General features: G+C 37.5%; 16 protein-coding genes and 2 non-coding genes across 18 annotated transcripts; 10 read left to right on the forward strand and 8 right to left on the reverse strand.

Annotated features, from left to right (window-relative positions):
• The first annotated feature begins 380 nt into the window (after positions 1-380).
• On the forward strand, positions 381-887 carry SOCG_02831 (40S ribosomal protein S20). The gene has a single exon (XM_013161321.1). It carries the CDS (start codon positions 434-436, stop codon positions 788-790), a length of 357 nt encoding a protein of 118 aa, XP_013016775.1. The 5' UTR covers positions 381-433; the 3' UTR covers positions 791-887.
• A 515-nt stretch (positions 888-1,402) lies between these two features.
• SOCG_02832 (19S proteasome regulatory subunit Rpt3) lies at positions 1,403-2,964 on the reverse strand. The gene has a single exon (XM_013161322.1). The coding sequence runs from the start codon at positions 2,900-2,902 to the stop codon at positions 1,733-1,735; it is 1,170 nt and encodes a 389-aa protein (XP_013016776.1). The 5' UTR covers positions 2,903-2,964; the 3' UTR covers positions 1,403-1,732.
• Positions 2,965-3,338: 374 nt separating this feature from the next.
• SOCG_06160 (60S ribosomal protein L15) lies at positions 3,339-3,851 on the forward strand (the record flags this gene model as incomplete). Its single annotated transcript, XM_013162412.1, has 1 exon — positions 3,339-3,851. One exon carries the CDS (start codon positions 3,339-3,341, stop codon positions 3,849-3,851), a length of 513 nt encoding a protein of 170 aa, XP_013017866.1.
• A 62-nt stretch (positions 3,852-3,913) lies between these two features.
• Positions 3,914-4,519, forward strand: SOCG_02833 (60S ribosomal protein L15; the record flags this gene model as incomplete). The annotated part of the gene is made up of 1 exon (XM_013161323.1): positions 3,914-4,519. The coding sequence occupies one exon, from the start codon at positions 3,914-3,916 to the stop codon at positions 4,517-4,519; it is 606 nt and encodes a 201-aa protein (XP_013016777.1).
• Positions 4,520-4,898: 379 nt separating this feature from the next.
• Positions 4,899-4,971, reverse strand: SOCG_16102. Its single transcript has one exon. It is a non-coding gene; the product is annotated as a tRNA-Trp (tRNA).
• Positions 4,972-7,523: 2,552 nt separating this feature from the next.
• Positions 7,524-7,847, reverse strand: SOCG_02834 (CENP-X protein; the record flags this gene model as incomplete). Its single annotated transcript, XM_013161324.1, has 2 exons — positions 7,524-7,644; positions 7,699-7,847. 2 exons carry the CDS (start codon positions 7,845-7,847, stop codon positions 7,524-7,526), a joined length of 270 nt encoding a protein of 89 aa, XP_013016778.1.
• A 9-nt stretch (positions 7,848-7,856) lies between these two features.
• Positions 7,857-8,495, forward strand: SOCG_02835 (Swr1 complex subunit Swc5; the record flags this gene model as incomplete). Its single annotated transcript, XM_013161325.1, has 1 exon — positions 7,857-8,495. One exon carries the CDS (start codon positions 7,857-7,859, stop codon positions 8,493-8,495), a length of 639 nt encoding a protein of 212 aa, XP_013016779.1.
• A 170-nt stretch (positions 8,496-8,665) lies between these two features.
• Positions 8,666-9,776, forward strand: SOCG_02836 (diphthine synthase Dph5; the record flags this gene model as incomplete). The annotated part of the gene is made up of 4 exons (XM_013161326.1): positions 8,666-8,925; positions 9,096-9,325; positions 9,369-9,500; positions 9,547-9,776. The coding sequence occupies 4 exons, from the start codon at positions 8,666-8,668 to the stop codon at positions 9,774-9,776; spliced, it is 852 nt and encodes a 283-aa protein (XP_013016780.1).
• Positions 9,777-9,927: 151 nt separating this feature from the next.
• SOCG_02837 (AGC/PDK1 protein kinase Ksg1) lies at positions 9,928-13,191 on the reverse strand. The gene is made up of 2 exons (XM_013161327.1): positions 11,437-13,191; positions 9,928-11,372 (listed from the first exon to the last, which is right to left on the reverse strand). The coding sequence occupies exons 1-2, from the start codon at positions 12,007-12,009 to the stop codon at positions 10,179-10,181; spliced, it is 1,767 nt and encodes a 588-aa protein (XP_013016781.1). The 5' UTR covers positions 12,010-13,191; the 3' UTR covers positions 9,928-10,178.
• SOCG_02838 (U6 snRNP-associated protein core protein) lies at positions 11,826-14,306 on the forward strand. The gene is made up of 4 exons (XM_013161328.1): positions 11,826-13,390; positions 13,434-13,535; positions 13,715-13,817; positions 13,872-14,306. The coding sequence occupies exons 1-4, from the start codon at positions 13,331-13,333 to the stop codon at positions 13,895-13,897; spliced, it is 291 nt and encodes a 96-aa protein (XP_013016782.1). The 5' UTR covers positions 11,826-13,330; the 3' UTR covers positions 13,898-14,306.
• SOCG_02839 (signal recognition particle subunit Sec65) lies at positions 14,274-15,381 on the forward strand. The gene is made up of 2 exons (XM_013161329.1): positions 14,274-14,791; positions 14,845-15,381. The coding sequence occupies exons 1-2, from the start codon at positions 14,575-14,577 to the stop codon at positions 15,216-15,218; spliced, it is 591 nt and encodes a 196-aa protein (XP_013016783.1). The 5' UTR covers positions 14,274-14,574; the 3' UTR covers positions 15,219-15,381.
• On the forward strand, positions 15,318-17,725 carry SOCG_02841 (histone deacetylase complex subunit). Its single transcript, XM_013161331.1, has 2 exons — positions 15,318-16,841; positions 17,010-17,725. The coding sequence occupies exons 1-2, from the start codon at positions 16,678-16,680 to the stop codon at positions 17,281-17,283; spliced, it is 438 nt and encodes a 145-aa protein (XP_013016785.1). The 5' UTR covers positions 15,318-16,677; the 3' UTR covers positions 17,284-17,725.
• Positions 15,442-17,064, reverse strand: SOCG_02840 (U5 snRNP-associated protein Prp18). The gene is made up of 2 exons (XM_013161330.1): positions 15,720-17,064; positions 15,442-15,646 (listed from the first exon to the last, which is right to left on the reverse strand). Exons 1-2 carry the CDS (start codon positions 16,662-16,664, stop codon positions 15,566-15,568), a joined length of 1,026 nt encoding a protein of 341 aa, XP_013016784.1. The 5' UTR covers positions 16,665-17,064; the 3' UTR covers positions 15,442-15,565.
• A 107-nt stretch (positions 17,726-17,832) lies between the features above and the next one.
• On the forward strand, positions 17,833-17,903 carry SOCG_16103. Its single transcript has one exon. It is a non-coding gene; the product is annotated as a tRNA-Asp (tRNA).
• A 6-nt stretch (positions 17,904-17,909) lies between these two features.
• On the reverse strand, positions 17,910-19,242 carry SOCG_02842 (NGG1 interacting factor 3 family protein). The gene is made up of 4 exons (XM_013161332.1): positions 18,942-19,242; positions 18,577-18,891; positions 18,352-18,522; positions 17,910-18,312 (listed from the first exon to the last, which is right to left on the reverse strand). Exons 1-4 carry the CDS (start codon positions 19,156-19,158, stop codon positions 18,176-18,178), a joined length of 840 nt encoding a protein of 279 aa, XP_013016786.1. The 5' UTR covers positions 19,159-19,242; the 3' UTR covers positions 17,910-18,175.
• A 318-nt stretch (positions 19,243-19,560) lies between these two features.
• Positions 19,561-20,248, forward strand: SOCG_02843 (RNA-binding protein; the record flags this gene model as incomplete). The annotated part of the gene is made up of 3 exons (XM_013161333.1): positions 19,561-19,597; positions 19,653-19,717; positions 19,769-20,248. The coding sequence occupies 3 exons, from the start codon at positions 19,561-19,563 to the stop codon at positions 20,246-20,248; spliced, it is 582 nt and encodes a 193-aa protein (XP_013016787.1).
• A 374-nt stretch (positions 20,249-20,622) lies between these two features.
• On the reverse strand, positions 20,623-21,279 carry SOCG_02844 (isoamyl acetate hydrolytic enzyme Iah1; the record flags this gene model as incomplete). Its single annotated transcript, XM_013161334.1, has 1 exon — positions 20,623-21,279. One exon carries the CDS (start codon positions 21,277-21,279, stop codon positions 20,623-20,625), a length of 657 nt encoding a protein of 218 aa, XP_013016788.1.
• A 285-nt stretch (positions 21,280-21,564) lies between these two features.
• Positions 21,565-23,629, reverse strand: SOCG_02845 (vacuolar membrane zinc transporter). Its single transcript, XM_013161335.1, has 2 exons — positions 23,533-23,629; positions 21,565-23,221 (listed from the first exon to the last, which is right to left on the reverse strand). Exons 1-2 carry the CDS (start codon positions 23,550-23,552, stop codon positions 22,108-22,110), a joined length of 1,134 nt encoding a protein of 377 aa, XP_013016789.1. The 5' UTR covers positions 23,553-23,629; the 3' UTR covers positions 21,565-22,107.
• Positions 23,630-23,866: the final 237 nt, after the last annotated feature.

A 23,866-nucleotide genomic window follows, 5' to 3' on the forward strand; every position in this document is an offset into this window, starting at 1 on the left:
GTAGGTTAGGTTTTGACAAGGAACTCGGTATTTGCAAGTAAAATAAAGAATTGAAAATTTTAGAATGGAAAACAATTAGAAAGAAAGTTAAACAAAAAGACTCTCATAAATTTGTGTATTTTTAATCCGAAATGAGTATAAAAACCACCACCAAGTAACTATGTTACCTGGTGGGAAAGCTCATTTGGGATCATAATTGAACGGTCATTTCATTAAGGAGAGTGAAATTTTTTTTTGCAATTGATTCTTTCTATTATCAGTAAAACCTGTTTACCCTATTCATCCGCTCCTTGTTATTCGGCCTGTTTTACGAGCTGTGAGTCACGATTTCCTTAGGGTAGGGTGTATGGAAACAGTCACAATTTACTAAACACAATTGTCACCACTGAACATTTTCTTCACAAACCCTCTCGTGGTCACCGCTGTCTACAAGATGAGTCAAGTCGCCAAAGATCAAAAGGAACAACAGTTCACCTCTACCGTTCACCGCATTCGCATTACCCTTACTTCTCGTCACGTCCGTAACTTGGAGAAGGTTTGCTCTGACTTGGTCAACCGTGCCAAGGACAAGCAATTGCGTGTTAAGGGTCCCGTTCGTCTTCCCACCAAGACCTTGAAGATCACCACCCGTAAGACCCCTAACGGTGAAGGTTCCAAGACCTGGGAAACCTATGAGATGCGTATCCATAAGCGTCTCATCGATCTTCACTCTCCTTCTGAGATTGTTAAGCAAATCACCTCCATCCACATCGAGCCCGGTGTCGAGGTTGAGGTTACCATTGCCCAGTAAAAATGTTGTTCCATTTTGAGCAGGGTTTTTGGTAGTTGGCAAAAAGCCAGCTATTGCTTCAATAAAATCCCAATTCGAAAACCTTTTTAAGCACATATTATTCAAGTAATGAGTTCTTATTGTAGTATTGTATACTGTAGAATTACTGTTTGTTCTAGTAGAAAGGTTAAAAAGGTCGGTCGGACTTTTACTTCAGCCATATGTTCCACCAAGTCATAGTATCAACCCAATATGTTAGTATGAAGTGATGTCTAGACAATTGAGTAGTCCCTCTTGAATGTTAGTTGTTATTTGCCTAGCCCAGAATAATAGCTTGTTGCTTTCCAAAGTTCACCGTTAACATTACCTTCGCTACACAAGATAGTCTGTAAGATACTCTTTAGTAATAAAATCACATTTTGCTCATCAAGTGCATGGCATGGATGATAAACGGACTTAGTCGCAGTTAAGATATTGAATGATCAGCTCAGTGTTCCAAATGGAACGAATTTGATCGATAATGGATAATGGATTTATAATTCAACAAGAAGTGATTAATATTGTTTCAAACAATTGTCAAATGCAAGGTTTCAATTACAGGAGAGGGGCACTTACAGACTTAACTATTTATAATTTACTTCAGTGATAAAGACATACCATATAATTTAAATACATAAGTAGTTTTATGAAAACCAGCTCCTCGGGCTGCTTGGTCAATGAAGATATACGAAACCCTTCGGAGAGAAAAAGAAGAATAGCGTAAAAATTTATTTTTGTGTCATCTCAAATCAAGTACTGCTGTGAGAAAGAAAGATCAACATAATCCATCATGTGTCGGGAAAGGTAGGTTGTTTTTCATTCAAACAAACTTCTATGGGTATAAGGAATAAGTCAAAGCGGACGAGGAAAAACATACGGAGTTACCATAAAAAAGGAGGAAAAGAAAAAACAGCAAAACCCAAATTACTTGTAGAAAGCGAATTGTTCCATGTCAGTAGGCTTAACAGCACGTGCATAAGCTTCTTCTATATCGCTTTGAAGAATTACACCACGGCTCTTACGTACAGCCAACAATCCAGCATCTTGCATAATGGCTGAAATTTGAGCACCGCTAGAGGCATCTGGACGCATGATAAAGGTATCCAAGTCGACCTCGGGGGAAAGAGACATTTTGGCAGTAATTGTTTGAAAGACAAGACGACGTTGACGACGATCACGGTAAGCGGGAAATTCGATTTTACGGTCCAGACGACCAGGACGAAGAAGGGCGGGATCTAGTGTGTCAGCACGATTGGTGGCCATCATAACCTTGACATTAGCACCTTGGTCAAAACCATCCATTTGGGTTAAAAGTTCAATTAGAATACGTTGCACTTCACGGTCGGCACCGGTTTGAGCATCGAAACGTTTCGTAGCAATAGCATCAATCTCATCAATAAAAATAACGGCTGGGGCATTTTCTCGTGCCATACGGAAAACATCACGCACCATACGAGGGCCTTCACCCAAATATTTTTGAACGAATTCAGAACCAACAACTCGGATGAAGTTGGCGTTTACAGAGTTTGCGACAGCCTTAACCAACATGGTTTTACCGGTACCGGGAGGTCCGTAAAGTAAAACACCACGAGGAGGATCAATACCGATTTGACGATAGAGATCACCCTGCTTTAGGGGAAGTTCGATTGCTTCACGAACTTCTTGTTTTTGGACATCTAAACCACCAACATCATTATATGTGACATCAGGACGCTCTTCTGGACGGAGCATTGAGATAGATGAATCGGCCTCGGGAGGTAAAATGTCAACCAAGGCATTTGAGTGACGTTGAAGAGCTACACTGGCAGAAGGTTTCAGCAACTCACGATCAAGAGTACTTAATATCCGGACAACATAATTAGAGCCGGTGGTACTTCCAACAATGGCTGTATTTTGATCTATAGCTTCTAAGAATTGGCCAATCACTAAAGGCACTGACTGAATTCGCTTGACTTCTTCTTGAGCACGTATTAATTCACGCTTTAACGACTTGCAGTCTTCTTTGATGAATCCTTCTTGTAAATCCAACAGTTCCAACTGTCTTTGCAACGCTTTCCAGCGATTATAGAGCTCCGTTTCTTCAGTTCCATTCATCTTCCAAGAATATGTGTTGTTGGCAGCTTTGTAGATTCTAAGAAGTAAGAGAAAGATCCAGAATAACGTCTGCCGTTACATCTCGATACTTATGGGAGCGTACTATAACGCACAAGATAATTTGTGTGAATACTCACTTTAAAACTTACGAGCTGTGTTCCCCAGCGCTACCTTTTGATACCGTGCTATAGTGAGTGTTAATACAATCACAATGGAGAAGGAAAATGTGAAAGGGATTTTATAAAATAATATTCTTTTAATTTTAAACTAGAAAAGACGCACATTTTTTTAATATATCAATGGTATCGTATCTTTATTCCATTTCCAAAAACGAGTCAAAGGGTAGGGTTGGTGCTTGTGACTGTTTTTGTTGAGTAGGTCAACACAGTGAAACTTTTGACTCCAACGGAACCACCACCACCGACTCTACAACAAAATGGGTGCCTACAAGTACTTGGAAGAGCTTTCTAAGAAGAAGCAGTCTGATGTGAACTTGTTCTTGTCTCGCGTTCGCGCTTGGGAATACCGTCAAATGAACGTTGTTCACCGCGCTAGCCGCCCCTCTCGTCCCGACAAGGCTCGTCGTTTGGGCTACAAGGCCAAGCAAGGTTACGTTGTCTACCGCATCCGTGTTCGTCGTGGTGGCCGTAAGCGCCCTGTCCCTAAGGGTCAAGTCTATGGTAAGCCCGTCCACCAGGGTGTTAACCACCTCAAGTACCAACGCTCTCTCCGCTGCACTGCTGAAGAGCGTGTCGGCCGTCGTTGCGCCAACTTGCGTGTTCTCAACTCTTACTGGGTCAACCAAGACGCTACCTACAAATTCTACGAAGTAATCTGCGTCGACCCCTCTCACAAGGCCATCCGCCGTGATCCTCGCATCAACTGGATCTGCAACGCTGTCCACAAGCACCGTGAAGCTCGTGTTGGTGCTTGTGACAGTTTTTGTTGAGTAGGTCAACACAGTGAAACTTTTGACTCCAACGGAACCACCACCACCGACTCTACAACAAAATGGGTGCCTACAAGTACTTGGAAGAGCTTTCTAAGAAGAAGCAGTCTGATGTGAACTTGTTCTTGTCTCGCGTTCGCGCTTGGGAATACCGTCAAATGAACGTTGTTCACCGCGCTAGCCGCCCCTCTCGTCCCGACAAGGCTCGTCGTTTGGGCTACAAGGCCAAGCAAGGTTACGTTGTCTACCGCATCCGTGTTCGTCGTGGTGGCCGTAAGCGCCCTGTCCCTAAGGGTCAAGTCTATGGTAAGCCCGTCCACCAGGGTGTTAACCACCTCAAGTACCAACGCTCTCTCCGCTGCACTGCTGAAGAGCGTGTCGGCCGTCGTTGCGCCAACTTGCGTGTTCTCAACTCTTACTGGGTCAACCAAGACGCTACCTACAAATTCTACGAAGTAATCTGCGTCGACCCCTCTCACAAGGCCATCCGCCGTGATCCTCGCATCAACTGGATCTGCAACGCTGTCCACAAGCACCGTGAAGCTCGTGGTCTTACCTCCATCGGTAAGAAGTCTCGTGGTATTGCCAAGGGTCACCGCTTCAACAACTCTCCTCAATATGCCACCTGGCTCCGTCACAACACCTTGTCTCTTCGCAGATACCGTTAGAAGAGTATTGGTGTTGGGTATATTTAGTAATATTCAAAATTATTGTTCATTTCAGACCTTGGAATTCAATGGATAGGTAATAAACAATCGTTATAGGTGTAGATGGAACTATAACGACCGTAGTATGTAGGAAGTATCTGCAAAAAATGTGTAGCTATCATCGACGCTCGTGTGAAGAATGAGCATTATAATGTTGGTTGCTGAGTTGTTTCTCCGGTATGGAAATGTGCTTGGGCGCCGAATTCAGCAAGCAATTCATAAATGATGCCTGTTTAAGAAAATCTGCTGTGTATTGTTTAATTTATTGAAAACTAGAAATTAGTATGGAAAACGATGAAGTTATACCGTGGTACTTGATAAATAAGAACAAAAAAACTTATGACCACTAAGTGACTTGAACACTTGACTTCAAGATTTGGAATCTCACACTCTACCAACTGAGTTAAGCGGCCTTGTTGGTTAAGTCGTGTTAGTAAAAATATATATAGCAAATAATTTTAGCAACGATTGGCGTAATGTAGCTTAGAAGAAAAATATGAAAACCATTAAAAGCTTAGAAATATTTGTATGCTTTAAATGTCAGAGGGAGAATAGGATCTAAAGGAAAATTCCCAAGGACGGGCGTCCGATCTACTTACTTCTTTTTTCTTTACTTAGCATATGTTTTAGTAATATACAATTTTTGATGAATATAGAGTCATAGTGTGTCAAATATATAATTAAATAACAAAAATATTTTTAACCGTGGGACTAGACTCATAAAAGGCTTCACTTACAATATATTGCAGAACAAAATCAATAGCTAGCATTTCGTGAACTATGCAAGCAATGCTTATGTAACTTAGCCAACAATTTCTAAGAATCTTTGTAATCTATAAGAGAATTGAATTTAGATATGCCTGCCTTACTTTTTTTGCTAACTACTAACTACTATCTTTTACAATAACACTTTAACTGCATTTCCTTTGTATTTACTTGTCAGCTTTTATCGGTTCACACTCTTTCTACTTCCTGCTACATAAAGATTACTATTTTAATATTTTTTCATCCACTTAATCTATTGTTTACTCTATTGTTTACTCTGTTTAATCATTTGTTTGCAGAGTAATGACTGGTTGTTTATGTTTTCTATAAAAAAGGCCCTAAGATCAGCAAACAATAAATCGTATTATTAGTAACTGTCACCTAGTCATGGTCTTTAGTACGATAACAATAAAACATCAAACTAGTTCAATTCCTAAAACGGTGGATGTAGTCAAATTGTATTTTTAGTTTTAGATATACATTTTATTCTGGTATAAAGAATAAGCAAAAAAGGAGCTATGAAATGGACGACACCGCTCATCTCTTTAATTTTTCTTACTTTTTTTTTTAGACACGACATTTAGAGGTAATCAACAATAGATTCGGCCTATATGAGCAATTGCTTTTCCTCCTCGTAGTTTTCGAATAGGCCTTGTATTTACTACCGGTTCATACTTAATTATTTCAGGATATTATCCTTGCAAGAAAAACTTGTCTGGAGGTTGATCTATAAAAGAGTGCAGAAAAAAATTATTTATTCTTAAAATATATATATACTGTTTCGTGATTCAATTCCAAATAAGGATTGCCAACTAATGATCAGAGACAAATTTGATGTCTTAACTTGCTTAGTGTATTACCAAAGAAAAAGTATCATATTTATTTTTAAAATACAAATAAAACTCGGAAAGATCTTTGGAAGAGTTTCAATTCGTTTGTTGAAGAATTGAATTACCTATTATAACCATTATATCGAGCAAGCAGGTTCAACAATAGGTACTCAAGTATTTTAGGTTTTTTTTTCATTTTTTTCATAAAAGTATTATGATTCTAAAATTTTAACTTGAGAGGTCTATGGATTCACCACACATCATTTGTTTATCTCTAAAGCCTCAACTTGTTCCTTCAATTCTTCAGGTAATTCGTATTAACGAATTCTCGCGGATTTATAAAAACATTTACTATATATAAAGTACGTATTGAAATTATAGTAATACAAAAACCCTCCTAAATCCTTAGGCAATTCTAATTACTATCGAAAACTCATAGACGATATTTTTTTCAAAAAAATTACTAGCTTCTACTGACCTAAAATGAAAACTTGTTAAATCATACGCAAGCAATTTTTGATCAGTTCCTTTGCAAAGTATTAAGATTCAAAGGCACATAGAATCAATCAACTCTGCCAAGACTAAGGAATCTTGACTTATGCATCCAAATTCGCAAACCATAAGCGTTGAAAATTCACAATCTGTTTGAATAAATATGCCAATAATGCAACTACTCATCAACTACCCAATAAATGTACGATTAAAAAGTATCTTACTCGGTATCATCCGAAAACAATCTAAAAGTAGTACCTTCAAAGTATAGCCGATCCAGAAGGAATCAACAGAAGAGAAACAAGAGGATGAGGATGAGATAGTGATTACATTGTATGCATTCCGACATTCACATCAATGAAAAGAAACGTTGATTTCTAAACAAACCAACAAAACATAAAAAGTGATTTACCGTCTGTCAGAGTAAAAATTAACCTATGTGTTGATCTGTAATTGCAAATTGAAATTGATGTGCTACTCAAATCCAAAACTCGCATTCAGCGGTTTAGAGTACTTTCGTATACAAAAGAATTCCCAGAAGAAAAAGAACACGAATAGAAATAAATAATGATTCAAAGATATCAGGAGACATATGAATAGAAGTCTGGTCATACTGCTTTGTAAAGGAAGTATATTTTGCAAAACTTTGAGCATCCCTTCCACGAAAAGGAGAAACCTTCAAAGTAAAGAAAAGATCACAAAGTCAATAATAAGGTGCTCGAATTTGTCCTTCTATGGCAGATATGGTACTCAGGTTGTGATTGACATTAAAGAGCAGAATAGCAACGTTGATGATTTCCATAAAGAGAGTTAGTATTTTAGTAATAACATATTCTATGCTACGATTTAATATATAGAATTTTCATGCTTCAAACCGCTTAACTAAAATCTAAAGCAAGTTGAGCAGCAATTCCGTTTTCTAAATCCTCCAATTCAAGAACTATATCATCTTCATCACTCATGGTAATCGAAGAACGTCTTTTTTCCTCATATGAACGGCTAAATCTCTTGTTAATAAGGCATCCATCGTGAGGAGCAAATATAGTATCTTACCAAACAGCTTCTTTCGTATAAATTCGAATATATTGTGTTATGAGTTCTAAAGCACTTGGCGTAATTTTGGTACCCTTTTCAGAATTGAAATACAGGGTCAAAATACGAGCCAAAGTGTTGAGTGACAAGCGCTCGTTTTCCTGCTCCATTCAAGTACAATGACCGAGAAATTGATTCAAATCGATAGCGAATTAGAAGAAGAAGACACGGATTTTATTCCACAGGATGCTTCAAGTTCAGAATCGTCGTTTTCAGATGCAGATAGTGGTGAAGAAGAGGTGGAAGGTGAAAACGAAGAAAAAGCAGAGCAAACCAAGGCTTTAGACGTTCAAGAATCAAAAAAAGCCGAATCATCAAATCCTAAAGAGGATTTAGAAGAAAAAAAAGAAACTAATGAGGAGAAACCTGTAGAAGAGCAACCTGAAGCTGTTCCAGCACCAGTAGAGTCCGTCACGAAAGCGAATGAAAAAGAATACTCAACAGAACAGCCGAAACAAGTACCCTCCAAAGAACAAGAAAAACCAATTGAAAAGCCTCAGTTGAAAAAGAGACCATTGGTGAGAAAGAGGCGTGAATCCCCTCTAGCCAAAGTTCAAGCCAAGCAAGCTGCGAAGAAGTCAAAGCCAAATACTTTAGAACAAGCTCAGCAAAACTGGTCTGATTTTGTGAAAGAAAAAGACATTCAAGATGAACTTCGTCTCGCTAACAAAGATGGATTTGTTGAGCGCCAAGAATTCTTAGCTAAGACGCACTCTGCTTATGAAGAAAAAGTTCGCTCCATGAGAAAAATTCCTTAATTAGAAAATAAATTAAGCTTCTTCTAACCTTCAAATCTCGTTTTAATGCTTTTAGCCGAGAAGATTGCTAATTCACATATTTGGAATATCCTGCCAAGAGCCATTCACTCTTCCTAACTTGGACAATTTGGATTTGCGGTCAAACGAGTTAGACCAGTTATTTTTTAAAGATGTTTTACTTAATTGGATTGGGATTGTATGATGAAAATGATATTACACTGCGAGGATTGCAAACTGTAAAAAAATGTCAACGTGTCTATTTAGAGGCATATACGTCTATATTGCTTGTCAATAAGGAGCGCTTGGAGTCTCTTTATGAAAAAGAAATTACTCTTGCCGATCGTGAAATGGTAGAAACCAATAGCGATGAAATTTTGAAGGATGCAGATACTTGCGATGTCGCTATGCTAGTTGTTGGCGATCCTATGGGGTAAGTACTTATTTTCGATATGTCTCTTAAATTAAACAGAGAATATTGTTTTATGATTGCTGAATGCGTTTAAAAGTGCTACACTCGGATAATGCTTGCAATCTGTAATCTTTCTCTTCAGAAAGTCGGAAACGAATTTTTAAAAAGTATTCAAGGCTAACAAAAATCAGTGCTACTACCCACGCTGATTTAGTTTTACGTGCGCGTGAACTCAATATTCCTGTGCGAATGATTCACAATGCATCCATCATGAACGGAGTTGGTGCCAGTGGCCTCCAACTTTACAAATTTGGTCAAACAGTCAGCCTTGTATATTTTGAAGGAAATTATCGACCTCAAAGTTTCTATGACCGCATTAAAGAAAATGTTAGTCTAGGTCTACATACTCTGGTCCTTCTTGGTAAGTCTTCTATCAACAAAACATTCTTTTAACCGAAATGTAGATATCAAAGTGAAAGAACAAAGCTGGGAAAATCTTGCTCGGGGTCGTAAAATTTACGAACCTCCTCGTTATATGTCAGCTAGTTTGGCTGCTCAACAGATGATGGAAGTTGAAGAGGACCGTAAAGAAGACAGTATGTACCTTTTTGTTTTAAATTCTCGTATTAATATCAATTATAGTCTGTTCCCCTGATTCATTGGCTGTGGCTATCGGTAGACTTGGTTCTGACGATCAAGTAATTGCTTCTGGTACTCTAGGTGAAATTGCTGAATACGACGTTGGTCCTCCTCTTCACAGCCTTCTCCTTGTTGGCAAAGATGTCCACGATATGGAAGTAGACTACTTGAAGATGTATGCCATCAACAAGGATAATTTTGAACGTGTTGCGAAGTTGTATCTTCAAAAGTAGGACAGGGAAACATATCAGGTTTGTTAGATACAGAAATGGCTTAAATGGAAAATTTCTTCAGTATAATCCATATTTGTATGTCCACACTTATGCTCTCGTAGACACCGCAAAAACTACCACCATCAAAATATTTAAAGGAACAGTTATTATTATTCAAAAATTTAGCATTTGAATGCTCTTGTAAAAAAACATTCAGACAATTTCAAAAGAGTGACTATATAATATTCTAACGGATCTAAATTATAAAAATAAACATCTACGTAACAAATAAAAATGTAAAAAAACAACAACAATGCTTCAAAAGAACGACGATACAAGGTTAAAAATATCAAGAAAATATATAGGGAAAATGGAATCACACGAAAATATTGAGGGACGGCAAGAAAACGACAAAAACAAAGTTTAAGAAATACTTCTCGCAATACTTCTAGAAAAACTCGTAACAGAGTGATTTTCAAAAGCGGTAGTAATTGATGTTGCTCTGTTGATTAACTCTATCCATGTCGATGCCGGTTCGCGAGGGTCTTCGAACGACCAGGACCTCGTAGGAGTCTCCATAACCCAAGTATGGTCAGAGTTTTTAACACCATGGACCCTTAATCCAACACTCTTTACAGGAAGCTCTTCTTTGATTGTAGCCCTGCCTGCACTGTTCATCGCAACCAAAAGGCATCTTCCAAATGTCGTTAAAATAAAAGTGCGAGGCCTTTTCTTGCGGAAAAGCGACGAAAAGAACCGTACAGCTTCATGTGTCCCACTTCCTGGCATACTCGATACATTTAAAACAGTGATTTTGGAAATCTTCTCATCTTCCAGAAGAACGCTATGCCAACGCTTATTCATTTCTTCATATTCAAGGGGACTGGGTAAGGAAAATGTGGTATTTACAGGTGTGTTAGGGGTAGGATACGCGGAAGAAACAGATAGGGTAGAAGGACGAGTTTGTTCATTAATGTCTCCGGCTGATTTGGAAACGAAACCTGGAACGGAAAGACTAAGCGTGCTTGTGTGACCAGTAGGCTTAAGACGAGGGGGAGGTATTTCCCATAGACTTTTGTCAAATCGCATTGAAGAAAAAAACGGGTGATCACGGATTTCCTTCGTCGTTAGTCGTTCGTTCGGATGTAAGACTAAAATTTTCTTAATTAAATCGGAAGCAGTTTCCGAAACATCGATGGGAATTTCATAGCTTAAATGTAATATTTTTTGGAAAACAAGATACTCATTTCCTGCAACAAAAGGAGGTTTTCCTGTAAGCATCTGAAACAAAATACAACCAAAAGCCCATACGTCTGAAGCCGTACTTGCATTTTTATCATTCAATACTTCTGGTGAGACGTAACGAGCAGTGCCAACGAAGGACCTAGAGTGATTATCACTTGTCGGGAGATCGTCTGAAAGCTGTTCGCTCTTTTCAGCAGTTTTTTGAATTTTCGCTGAACCGAAATCAATAATCTTGGTTCTCATATTGTCATCCAAAAGAATGTTTTCGGGCTTTAGGTCACGATGAATGACACCCTGCTTATGCATGAAATCAATAGAGTCCAAGAGGAGCGCACCATAATACTGAACACAAGCTTCATTAAATTTTCCAAGCTAATTTTTTGTTAGTGGTTGTTTTTAATGGAAAAAAACTTGTCAATCTTTAAGAGAATCATACCTTATAAATATAATCCAGAAGCTCACCATTTCTTGCCAAACTAAAAACAAAATACAGGCTTTGAGTGTCCTGAAATGTATAAAACAGACGAATAAATCCAGGATGTTTTGATATGAGGTACAAGGCCTCTTTTTCTATGTTGACATACTTCACTTTCTTTTCCTTAATGATATGTCGCTTGTCAAGCACTTTGATGGCATATTCTCGCTTTGTATTATTCTCCGTAGCTGAAAGCACAGTACTATATGAGCCTTCTCCTATGATCTCGCCGAAACTAAAGTCTGACACCCGCTTGATATTGTTTGGGGAAGTAGCTCTACTCGACGGCCTTGAAGCACCAGCGGCTTTTGGTAACAAATTTGTTTTTGTAGTATTAGGAGAGACCTTGAGTTCATTTGAGCTACTGGGATCAAGTAAAGTCGGAGACTTTTTGGGGTCAGAACTACCTAACGCAGAAGATGCATTCAACCTCCTGTTCAACTCTTCTACTGAAAAAAAACTAGAATCGTCTTGAAGTTCTGTTTCTGTATCCTCAGAAGTGGAATTACCCTTGAGATTTTGACTTTTCCGCATACCCAAGATCCAAGGTGTTAATGGTAATAGATTGGTCTTGGTTGAGGAAGAACTATTCAAGTGCAACCACTTTACTTACTCCTGATGTGAATTCAATAGTGACTTTTTATTTTGAATTAATAAAGAAGAAAAACGTTTGAAAAATTGGTTCTCAATGAGTCGTTAGTGTCTATACTCGTGGTTGATGGTTGTACGATATTTATTCTTCTTAGGGGATATATTCGTCCAAAATTCAAAAGGAAAAAGACTTAAATAATAAAAGGAAAGTACAAACCGTATTCGGCTTAAAGTGGTCCTTCTGCATTCACATCTGGCTTTGTGTCCTACCTATTGAAAAAAAATAATCGTTTAGACCAGCGAAGAGATTTAATTCTATGGAAGTTAATTTAAACTGAAAAATTCCGTCCATGAACGAGATCTGAATTGAAGTGCTTGGGTTTCCGACTTTTGACTTGGGATTTCCATGCAATAAGAAACTAAAGGTCTGACGGAGTATGAGATATAATCTTATTTCTTTACATTGTTAATTGTTTTTATAATTGCTTTTACTATGGGTATTCGAGCTTGTTAATTGTGAATGGTGAATACACTAATCAACAGGTGATAGCAAATCTTAGATTCTACAAACGAACACAGGCATAAACTTTAGAATCGGTAATTATTTTTGATGGTATATATACAAACGTATAGGTAGTTGAGTCATCAATTTTCCTGAAGCCATATATCACCTTTTTACCACCATACTTCGAAGTGATTTATAATAACTATTGGGAACAGAAGGCCGATCATTCAAATACACGGTGAGGAGCAAATATCGTTAAAAACTCCATTTTAAAATTTCCTGTGGAGATGAGACTTCACATCTTTACTTGGATGCCCAGAGGCTTCCGGGTGCGCTTGGCTTTTGTTGACAGATACATTACTTGAGATGGTAGCTTTCATTGTTTTTAAATACATTTCAGTAAGATTCAATATTTGACCAGCCTTCATTAAATTGCCTTTCGCTTCATAATCGTCTGGCATGACAACGTTTGACTTCTTTTTGAACTTCACTTTCATAAATATTTCGATTAAATAGTGATTTCTTATCGAAACATGACTAATTGGAATAAATTTAAAACTAAAAAGAAAAAATTATAAAGAAGATTCCATCCGTTCAACGAATTGCTGCTTACATTGCGGTTTTTGTTTACAATTATTCATTGCGATTTCAAGTCACATTTTGATTGTTACCTTTTCAATACACTAGTGTTAAACATACATCGCGCTTCTTCGATTTCCCAAAAAAATTCTAGAAAATCGTTATTTAGCTACTTGAAAAATGTTATTTTATTCTTTTTTCAAAACTCTGATTGATACGGAGGTTACGGTTGAGCTCAAGGTGTGGGTTTTGCGACTTTGGCAATGAGACTAACAATGTACAGAATGACATGAGTATTCGGGGAATATTGAAATCCGTGGATCAGTTTTTGAATGTTAAACTAGAAAATATTGCTGTCGTAGAATCCGAGAAATATCCTCACATGGTAAGCCATGAATTGAAATCTTAGAATGATGAAATGTTACAAGAACAAGCATTTAAGGAAGCCTTCTTTTAAGGGGATCTCAGACTAGCTTCAAAGTTCTTGGACATTCCCATTCGCAAAGATGATCGTTCTCAAAATGCTCATTTCCGAACTGGTTGCTAACATTATTAATTCCATAGGCTGCTGTCAAAGATTTATTTATTAGAGGAAGTGTCGTTCGCTATGTGCACATGTCTAGTGCTTATGTAGACACAATCTTGTTAGCAGATGCATGCCGTAGAGGTACGTGTGATAGATCTAAAGTTATGTGGTATTGTTCTTTGACTAACAATGAAGATTTGGTAAATAACAAGAGACAATAAGTTCAATAACTTGAGCGAAATGCATTTAATTTCCTAAATCCGCTCGTTTGGCGTACCTCCTGTTTTTCTATGGCGAATATTAAACGTTTAGATATACTTGTTTATAGCAAGAAAAAAGTTCAGTACTTTGAGATTGCTGCATTTAGCAAGGTTTGGATCTGCTTATAATTAGGATGAAGATGTTCCAATACTTAACTATTCTCAGAAAGGCAAAAAGGAAATGATGCGATGTGAGTACTTGTATATATTTTCTGACGGTCTCTCTTGCACAAGGGTCTTTTTTGATAATTTTTTATGATGAAATTCATCTTTATGAATGAAGCTCTATATTCCAATAATAATATCTGAAATCTGGAATGTACACATTATGTAAAATTGCTTTCTCATATCTCAAACAGTTCCATTCTTCTTTGTACCTGGATCTGTACTCATTCCCTGAAATGCCAGTAGAAATATCATGTCTAAATTCATATCATCATAACCTTGCCGACGTTTTGAATCGTAATTTCTAAATACTAAAATGCGTTGACGAACACCGTTTCATATCCCAATGCTTTTACCAGCTTAAAGAATTGTTATATTGTAACTAAGACATACAAAAAGATCTGTAACGTTGCAGCTTTTCATTCTATTATTTCTTCGATTCCTGCACTTCACCTTCTCCATACACTCACACAATGGTGCTCGTGTACCCAATCTATTTTGATAAAAAGCGTTCAAAAGAATTTCGTCGTGTTTCTAAAAAAGATGCTATTGAAAATCCATTAGCAAAGAACATCGCGGATGTCGTTCGTGATTTGGGCTACCAATGTAAAATTGAACCTCTCAAAACTCACCCCGCCGACTGGGCTAATCCAGGCCGTGTAGATTTAATTTTACCGGAAAAAATATCAAGTATGTATCTAATTTGTTGAGTTTAAGTGTGTTTTTTAGCTAACATTCAACAGAACGTTATCTGTTTAAGCAAATCGCAAAAGTCTTGCAACATCGTCCCACTAAACCACAAGATCCATTGTCTCTACCTATACAGAATGTCCCTCCCAGACTTCCTGAACGTCCACCCGCTTATCCCAAAGGTATAACTGGAAATACCATTTTACCTATGCATTCTCCAGCGCTCTCAGGAGGAGGTATTTCGGAAAATATGTTCCAAGACATGATGCAGGAGATGCAAGGACAACCAGGAATGCAAAACGGCATGAATCCTTTGAACGCACTTTCTGGTATGGGTATGGCCCCTCCTGCAACACAAAATACTAGCTCTTCACGACCCAGCATGGCTAAAATAGAGCAAGAAGAATACGATTTGGACTTGGAATAAGAAATTTGAATAATCCTATCATCGAGCTACGACTATCATCATATACCAAACTTTGGTATCTCGTATAAAACAGAGGGTATTGCTTTGAACAATCAATCTAAACTATGGACAGTTATTTTCAATCGTTAATGAGAAATGTACAAATTATACTCTTTTTACTATACTTGAATAATGGAAGTAGTTGGGAGTACCTTTATTTCACCGCCAGTGCAAGCATATAAAAGGACATGTTCATGCAATATTAAAACAGATATAACACTTGAAAACATTTACGACGCCCTTTAAACATCAAAAATAAACCTCTATAAAGTATATCACTCGGAAATGTACCCATTTATGACCATACTTTAGTTAGAATCTTTTTCTGAAAACCAATTAGGGTTCTCTCTTTCTGAAAAAGTTATAAACCGCTTCAAGGCTTGTAAACACTACACTTGTTAATGTACTTGTTACTCTCAACGAAAGATAGGAAATGTTTCACCTATCCTCATAAATACTTACCCTTCTTTTCTTTTCGTCCTTCAGAATGCTAGTATTTGGATCCCTTTGTAATCTTTGATGAGCACTACGCTCGTGAATTCCTACCATGGTGACACCAATAGGCCATGGTGCATTTCCAATAGTAAGTTGCAAATAGACGTCGTTTGCTTTCACAAACTCTTTTCTTTGGCATAGGTAACATATCTCAGCAACCTTGGATAATATATTGTCATTTAGCGAGTCCTCGATGAGTAATCGTATAAGGGTCTCTAGGTCTTGTTTAGCTTGTCGAAAAATTTTCAATTGACCCTGTCCTTCGGGACTATTAAGCTCAGAAGCGCTTTTCGATGTTAGTATTTTATCCCAAACATATATACCATGTCGTAGGAATGTAACGACTTGTTTGGAAACCCGTTGCCTTTCATGACTAGCGCGCTGATAATCAATGAGTTCAACACCTTTAATCAAAAGCTCTTTTTCCAATCGCTCAATCTCTTTTTCTTTTTCAATTCTGAAGAACCGTTTCAATCGCGCTTCTTCGGATTCGCCGAATAACTTGATGGGTTCCTTCATTTCCCGAAGCTTGCTAATGACATCTGGAAGTGAAAGTTCTGGATGCTCACTTTTGGTAGAAGGAAATGAGGATTTTGTAGCACTTTGAAAATCACTTACACCTGGACTCGTTGGTGTACTTGCCGCAACATGAGAAGAAGAACTCGACGGTTCATCTACTTTTGCTATTTTTGAGACAGGCTGGCGTCTTTCTTTTTCGTAGGCTTCTTTTTCTTCATCTAATTTTCGTTTCTTCTCTTGCTTTTTTAATTCCATTTCTCGCTGATCTTCCAAATATCTCCTTTCTCTCTCCTTCTCCCAATCTCCTCTTCGAAACGCTTTTTTGGCAGGAATATCATTTTTACCTTCTAACTGTCGACGTTTCTTTTCAATTTCTTCTTTTAGAAAGTCCATTTACACCAATTTAATGAGTTTTACTTCAAGTCGGTCTCAATCGCCGGTTTCAAGTGAAAGCGATCCTGCCGTTGGCCCTTGTCCATTCCTTATTCAAGTGTATCATCAATTTGATACTAAAAATCACATTTTAGATGTATTAGAAGATGTTGTACCCTCAATTGAAATATATGGATGGTAAGCATTGTTGTGAAACTTTTCATTATTGTCAATACATTGACGTTCTAGTTGAAAAGACCTGAGAGTAGACAAGTTAATACTTTCCCTCTGAGTTTTCAATGAAAATGAAGAGAATTTTTACATATTTACAATAACAGCATATCGAACGTTACTAACCGTGTTAAGGATGAACATGACTTTATATGAGCTGGCGGTTTTTATTGCCGAAACAACTTTGTTTCAGCAAGAAAACACTAAACACCCAGAGTGGATGCTTCAGTTTCGCTTCGTTTTTCATGACCAATTCAAAGGGAGACCCTCCTCAAGAGAAATGGGAACAGTATGTTTGCACAATCCCAAATTATTCCAAGGGACTAAGCTGCTGAAGGTGACTGGAATGAAATGTGGTGACCGTGTTGATGTTTGTATTAAGCCAAACAAAATACGACTCCGAAAATAATATGAAAAACAATTCTACTTGGAGAAGAAGCATAAGACACTAGTCTATATAGTGGCTTGCTGCCTTCCTATCTTAACTAATGATTTTATGTTACAATAAAAGGAAATATATTATGGGTGGGAAAATATGTTATGATGAGTTGGTATGTTAATGATCCGACTAGAAAAAGGTAGGATAGATTGATTCATGAGCCCTTCTTCGAGAAGGATTTGAAACTTCATCTGTTGCAGTGATCAAACTTACGTCAAACATAAAACAAAGGTCCTTTAAAACACATATTTCGAGAATTAAATATTCTTACGGTTCATTCGACACGTTTACGCCTAAACAAATTAAGCCAAGCCGCCCACTGAGTCTAGAAGATGCCATATATCAGCACTCCTTTCCTATCTTTATTCTTGCAGAAAAAAAACAAAAAAAAAGAAAAGAAAAGAACAAAGATACAGAATCATTGTTGGAGAAATTTTCTATTTCCACGATAGTTTCTTGTCATTAATCTATAATCTATATGGTCTATATGTTCTACTGTAAAAGTTTTATTATACAAGATCTTCCTTAGTATAGGGGTAGTACACCAGCCTGTCACGCTGGCAGCCCGGGTTCGAATCCCGGAGGGAGAGATATATACGATTCTTTAATCTTTACTGTTTTTTTATTTTTTTTTAAGATAAAAGACTGCTATGAATGACAAAATAGTGGACTCAAATATAAACTGAGAGTGCAGACAATGCATGCAAGAATGTGTAAACCAATCTGTTCCTAGTTACTTTAATACTACGCTCAGATTAAACCCAATTGACGAGCTTGTAGGATAGTATTCTATTAAGTACTATTTTGGTTGAATCGTCAAAAACGTCATTAATTTTTATTTGGCAAACTGAACAAAAAAACCTTACATTATTGTGAGAGGATCGCGGTCTTCAGCAGAAATTATAATTTCTGCATCAACATCAGATTCCCGAAAAGCTTTAGCAAGCTTTTCGGCCATGACGTCCTTGAGATATCCACGCTCAGTATTGGAGTGACCACCTGGATTGATTAGTAAAAGGAATTAGAAGAGCGACTTACACAAAATAACGGAAATTCCCTTTGCAGTAAGGGCGAGGACTTGATGGTGAGACAATTCTCCGGTAAAGTATAAATCGGCCTCTGTTCCAGCGAGTACAGAGCCACCAGATCCAGCACAAACGGAAACACTGGAGATTGAAGCATCAAGGCCTCTTGGAGCAGCCACTTGGACTAAATAAGATTGGTTAGAGCCAGTTCCTACACATTTCCTAACAAGGGACATACCATATGGAAGACCAGTTAGTTTCTTTGCTCGCTCAATTACTTCGCGCAAGCTCGCTGGACATGAAAATTCGCAAAGGCGACCATATCCTTCGGTTTCAGACATGGGAGCGTTTTGCTGAATTGGCTTTGACGATTTTAACAGGTTCTTTCCACCAGCAATACCCCAAGCTAACCAATCGTTAACGCCTTCAGCAGCAGCATCGACGGACGTGTGAGGGGAGTAAACATGGATGCCTTCAGCTGCTAGACGTAGCAAGCTCCTTTGTTGTGAATCTTCCATCGTAATAGCTTTCAGCCCACGGAAAATAATAGGGTCTACACGGTAAGTTAGGTTGATGCGACAATTATTCGATACTGGTACATACGATACGTTATGATGGAGGAAATAAGTTTATTGGAGATGGCTTCATCTGCCACCTTTTCCGTCAAATCGATTGTCAGTAATACAGACTTGGCGCCAGTTCTAGAAAACGGTGCTTGCAATAACAAACCAGTATTATCCCAAGAATCAGCCAGCTTGGGATTGTAAAGTGACTCAACCACTTGCTTGAGTTTAGTAGCAACACAAGACTGTTTCGACATCTTCTTACTTTCCGTTTTCCTAAGGATTCTTTCAAAGTCGGTTCTGAGATCGTGAATTTATTGTTCAGTGATTTTCTGTTTACATCCAAATAAAGAGCTACAAATCCTTGCAGTATACGAATTATGAAGCAAGCAAGACTGCAACGCATTGCTTTGCGGATTGCTAGTAAACAAGCTAGAATGTGCTGAATTTCATTTCAATTCTGGTAGGCAGCTAATGAAAGACATGTAAATAATAAATTAATAATAATAACTTTCGTTCTTTTCGTTATTAAACCGTCATTTGAAATGATTTTGTGATTTCTTAGGTAGTAGTACCCTTCCTTTAGATGCTACCTACCGTGGAAGAGTAACATCTGCGAAATACCTACTACGCGTCCTTAAACAGTTTACGTGGTCGGGATGGCAAAGAAAGGAAAATCTAGAAATAATTTTGATGGTAAGTTTCTTTTTTTAAACTGTCTTGGAAGAATTTGTTAACACTTTGTCGAAAGGTGTTCTTACTTTGGGAAAGCACACTGTCAGTGGACGTGTTGGCAAGAAGAATGACAAAAAGATCGTAAGTACATTCTAGAGAAGTAAAAATATGTCACTAATCATTTACTCGCAGGAGTCTGGAGCAAACGAAAGTAAAGCTACCTTCAGCAAGCGTGTCGCAAAAGAATTAAAAAATAATGAGCTCTTTCAAAGACTAAACAGCCCTGGAAAACAATCAGGTGGTGCTAGCCCTCAAGAAAACGAAAGGAAACTTTTGAACCGCGTCCAGGCACCTTTAGTAGCCTCTCCTACTATTGCCAATGGCTCGATTTCTATTCGGGGTACAGCAGGCCCTACCACTATTACAATTGAAAACCTGGCTCCAGGAACCTCTTCGGAAGATGTGTCTGCAACTCTTCAAAAATTTGGTGAAATTACTCAATGCCAGGTCTTTGATACTCAGGGCAAGGTCAAGGCTAGCGTTCGATTTACTACGTTCGCGAATGCTCTGAAGGTGACACAACAACTCGATGGTGTTACAGCAGATGGTATGAAGACTCAAATTGCTTTTCTACCAACCATATTTGTACAGTTACTAATGCTAATTGTTTAGGTCGCAAGTTATCTTGTTATATTAAAAAGAATAAACCGAAAAAAGGAAAAAAATAACCCTAGAGATTCCCTTATTCTTGAAGATAATTTTATCACTCTCTCATGTCACAAACTACCTCAGAATGATACTTTTCGTCAGACTTCATTTGTTTACACGCCAGTCCATGAATTGAACACTCATTCTCTTCACAATTATTTGTGTCATTAATATCGTTAATTATAAACTGGCAATCTGTACCATTGCTTCTCTGAACGTAAGACCCAATCTCAATTTGCCCATCACAGTCCATTACGTATAACTTTTAGAATATTTCGTCTTTTTCAAATAAAAGTATTAGTTACCATTGACTAAAAGCATGGCAAACCTCACATTTGTTAAAACAGTATTTCACTATAGTGTGGTAGTTGCATAGGAAGATTCTTTGGCAAAAGCTCTGGCCATAATGCTTTAATTTGAGAAATAATTTCTTGGAAAAGAACGTTGTATCCCATGGCTGAGAGATGGACGCCATCGTTAAACAAAAGCTCAGGGACCAAGTTGAATTTCGTAGCACCGTACAAATCGATCCAAGTAGTGTTCCCCAATTCAAGATTCATTTCCGTAGCTGCTTCACGTGTAGCGTACCTATATGGTTCTTGATCTCGCTCATATCGAAGTGTTTTTAGAGTTGCGGCTGGTGAAACAAATATCTTCTTTGTGGTTTTTGGAAATTTTGTTGCTATTTTTTTTATATTTTCTTTATATTCCTCAATTGAACAAAGACATTTTCCATTTACTATTTGACTGTCATTAGTACCCAAGTAAATTACGACAATTCGAGTATGGTCAATGTCAATTGGGAGCTTTGAAAAGTAGTTTAGAAAATGTCTGGATGTGTATCCAGATAATCCCCATGCTTCAAGGGTAAGTCGCCTCTGGTAGAAATTGGCTAACTCTGAGCAAATACCTCCATGCGTGAATCCGTACTGAGTAATGGAATCACCCAAAACAACTAATTTTTCGAAAAAATCAACAGAAGGAAAAGATGACATTTGAGTAGAAGAGATGGGTGAGGGACGTGAGCAGCTAGGAAAAGCGCTTACCTGAAGTTGCGGTTTTACGAAAATGCATAGGTGTACAAGCAAATGACATATACATCTTACTTGTATTTGTTGAATTTTTTAAAGAGACCAAATATCTAAAAACAAAAACGATAGATTAACTAAAAAATAATAAAATTTCCTTAAAAATACCCAATACTTGTAGAATCCAATTTTGATGGATTTGTTGCTTGGGATCATGAATAATACGTATAAATAATAGCTTGTCCTTCTATACTAAGCATTTGAAAGCGTACAAGATGAATAAAAATCATTGAATAACTATAATCTTCAATAAAGAGCCCATAGAATTAACTCCATCAGATAATCTATAAAACGCTTCTTTCGGAATGACCGTAGTAGCAATTTAAATGTTATCTCAGCATACAAAATTGTTTTTAAGGAAAAAAAAAGAAAAGAAAAAGATGATGGATACAACAAAGAATATTATAAGATTTTCAGCATATAAATTAATGTCATAATTCAAACTGTAAAACCACAATATATTCGGCAAAAGAGAGCCCGTAATCAATGAAGGGGATTCAAAGTGAAAAGGCTTAGTGCTGAGTACATCAAATAAATGAATAAATATAATTGTTTGCTCCGTGACATGAAAGAATAGAGTATCTAGTAAACTAGAAACTAAAACCATCAACCACCGACGGTAGCATAAATAAAAAAATACAAACTTATAGTGTGAGTTATACAAAAATGAGTGAACGATCTCAACTAGACATAGAAAACAGAACAAGAACCGATTTTAATAAGAGGAAAGAAACGTTAACTTTCGTGGACCACTTCCAGACATAGCGTACCCAAAATTCCAAGAATGAAACACAAAACAGAATGTTTCTTGTTTTGAGAATGATCATGTCGTAAAGCTTCTGGGAAAATGACTCGAAGGGACAATATTAACATCATCCCTGCAGTACTAGCAAATATGAATCCGTAAACCAAATTTAGCAAGTCGAATGACCCAGAGGCTCCAATACGAACTAAAAGAAAAGCAATAAATGCACCTGTTGGAAGACTTAAGCTACTTAGGGCAGCTGCAGTTAGAAATGCCTTTTTACGAGATTTCCAAGCAAGATAAAGAGGGTAAGCCACCGTAAATCCTTCGACCATATTGTGGATCGTCATAGCAACAAATACAATAAATCCCGTATCAACAGTCGAAGCCAAATAAGTTATGAAGCCTTCGGGAATTTTATGAAGACATATAAGAAAGGCTGTTTGAATGCCCATCGTATACACGGAATGAATATGCTCATCCTCTTCGGAACCAGGGATGCTATTCACAGCTGAAAAATGATTATGGCATTCGCATTCACATGTAGGTGTCTTTGGGTTACTTTCTCCTATAGGAGGATGAGTACTTTCAGGATCACCTTCATCTGCTAGCAGCATCGATCTCTCATGAAGATGGGTGCCACTAGGGCAGTGGCTTCCATGAACGGAAGAAGATAACTGAAGAGACGCTGACCCTGAGTGAGTTGATGAAGATAAAGATCGAGATGTATCCCGAGCATTATGATATCCGAAGTGATCATGCTCTGCATTTGACTCATTAGTTTTACGAAGCCATTTGTGGAGAAAGTGAGTAAATCCAAAAAAAAATACGCTTCCAAAGAAGAAAGAAGTAAGCTGGAAGATTCTCGCTAGGAACATATCAATCATAGGAACGTCTAAGAAGAAATGTAACGATTCTTCCATAACACTTGACCAAGAACTGAACAATAATATTCCAGCACTGGTAGCAAGTGCTGTTACCAAAGAGCGCTCACTGTTCACGAGGTCGATCGCTGGGCGACCGAGTAATTTATTTGCAATAACATCGATCCAAACTCCGCTAGCCCCAAGGATGCAAAAACAGTTAGAAATTAAACTCAGAATCCTATTGTTACGTTAGCCATAAGCTTCAAACATAGAACGTCAAATATAGAGGTAGTTGAAGATAATTACGAGGAAATATTCTCACAGGTATTGGTTTCGTAATCGTACAAACATTACCAGCATTGATTTATCTTTAAAAAAAATATATACGAAACTGATACCCGTATAAACAAGTGTAAGCTAAGCAAAGACTAGCTACATTTGAATGACAAAAGAACCTTCTATTATCTAAAGCGAAGAAAATTCAAAGGAGCAAAACATTAACGATTCAATTCCAATACCAAACTACAAAGAAAACCCAAATAAACTTACCAGCCTTTTAAATTATCCATGTGCAGGGTAATAGAATGATTTGCTTCATAGGTCTTGGATACACACTCAGTTTATGTCAGCGTTAGAATGCGGTAAGGTCCGTTAGTAAATAAAACACTTTTTGGTGTCTTTAAGAAGTAAAAGGTTTATGAAATTTTGAAACCGTATTATTTCCTTTCACATGAACTAAAGAATCATTAATGACAAGTATTTCGATGCGAAACGGTACATACAACGATGGTGTCATGAGAAATAAGCGGGTTTTCAATTGAAAAAGCCCATTTTGAAATAAGTAATTAAACGGTTTCTTAAATGAATTACTTAACAAGACATG

Source organism: Schizosaccharomyces octosporus (assembly GCF_000150505.1).
Source record: "Schizosaccharomyces octosporus yFS286 unplaced genomic scaffold supercont6.1, whole genome shotgun sequence".
Taxonomy (NCBI): Eukaryota; Fungi; Ascomycota; class Schizosaccharomycetes; order Schizosaccharomycetales; family Schizosaccharomycetaceae; genus Schizosaccharomyces; species Schizosaccharomyces octosporus.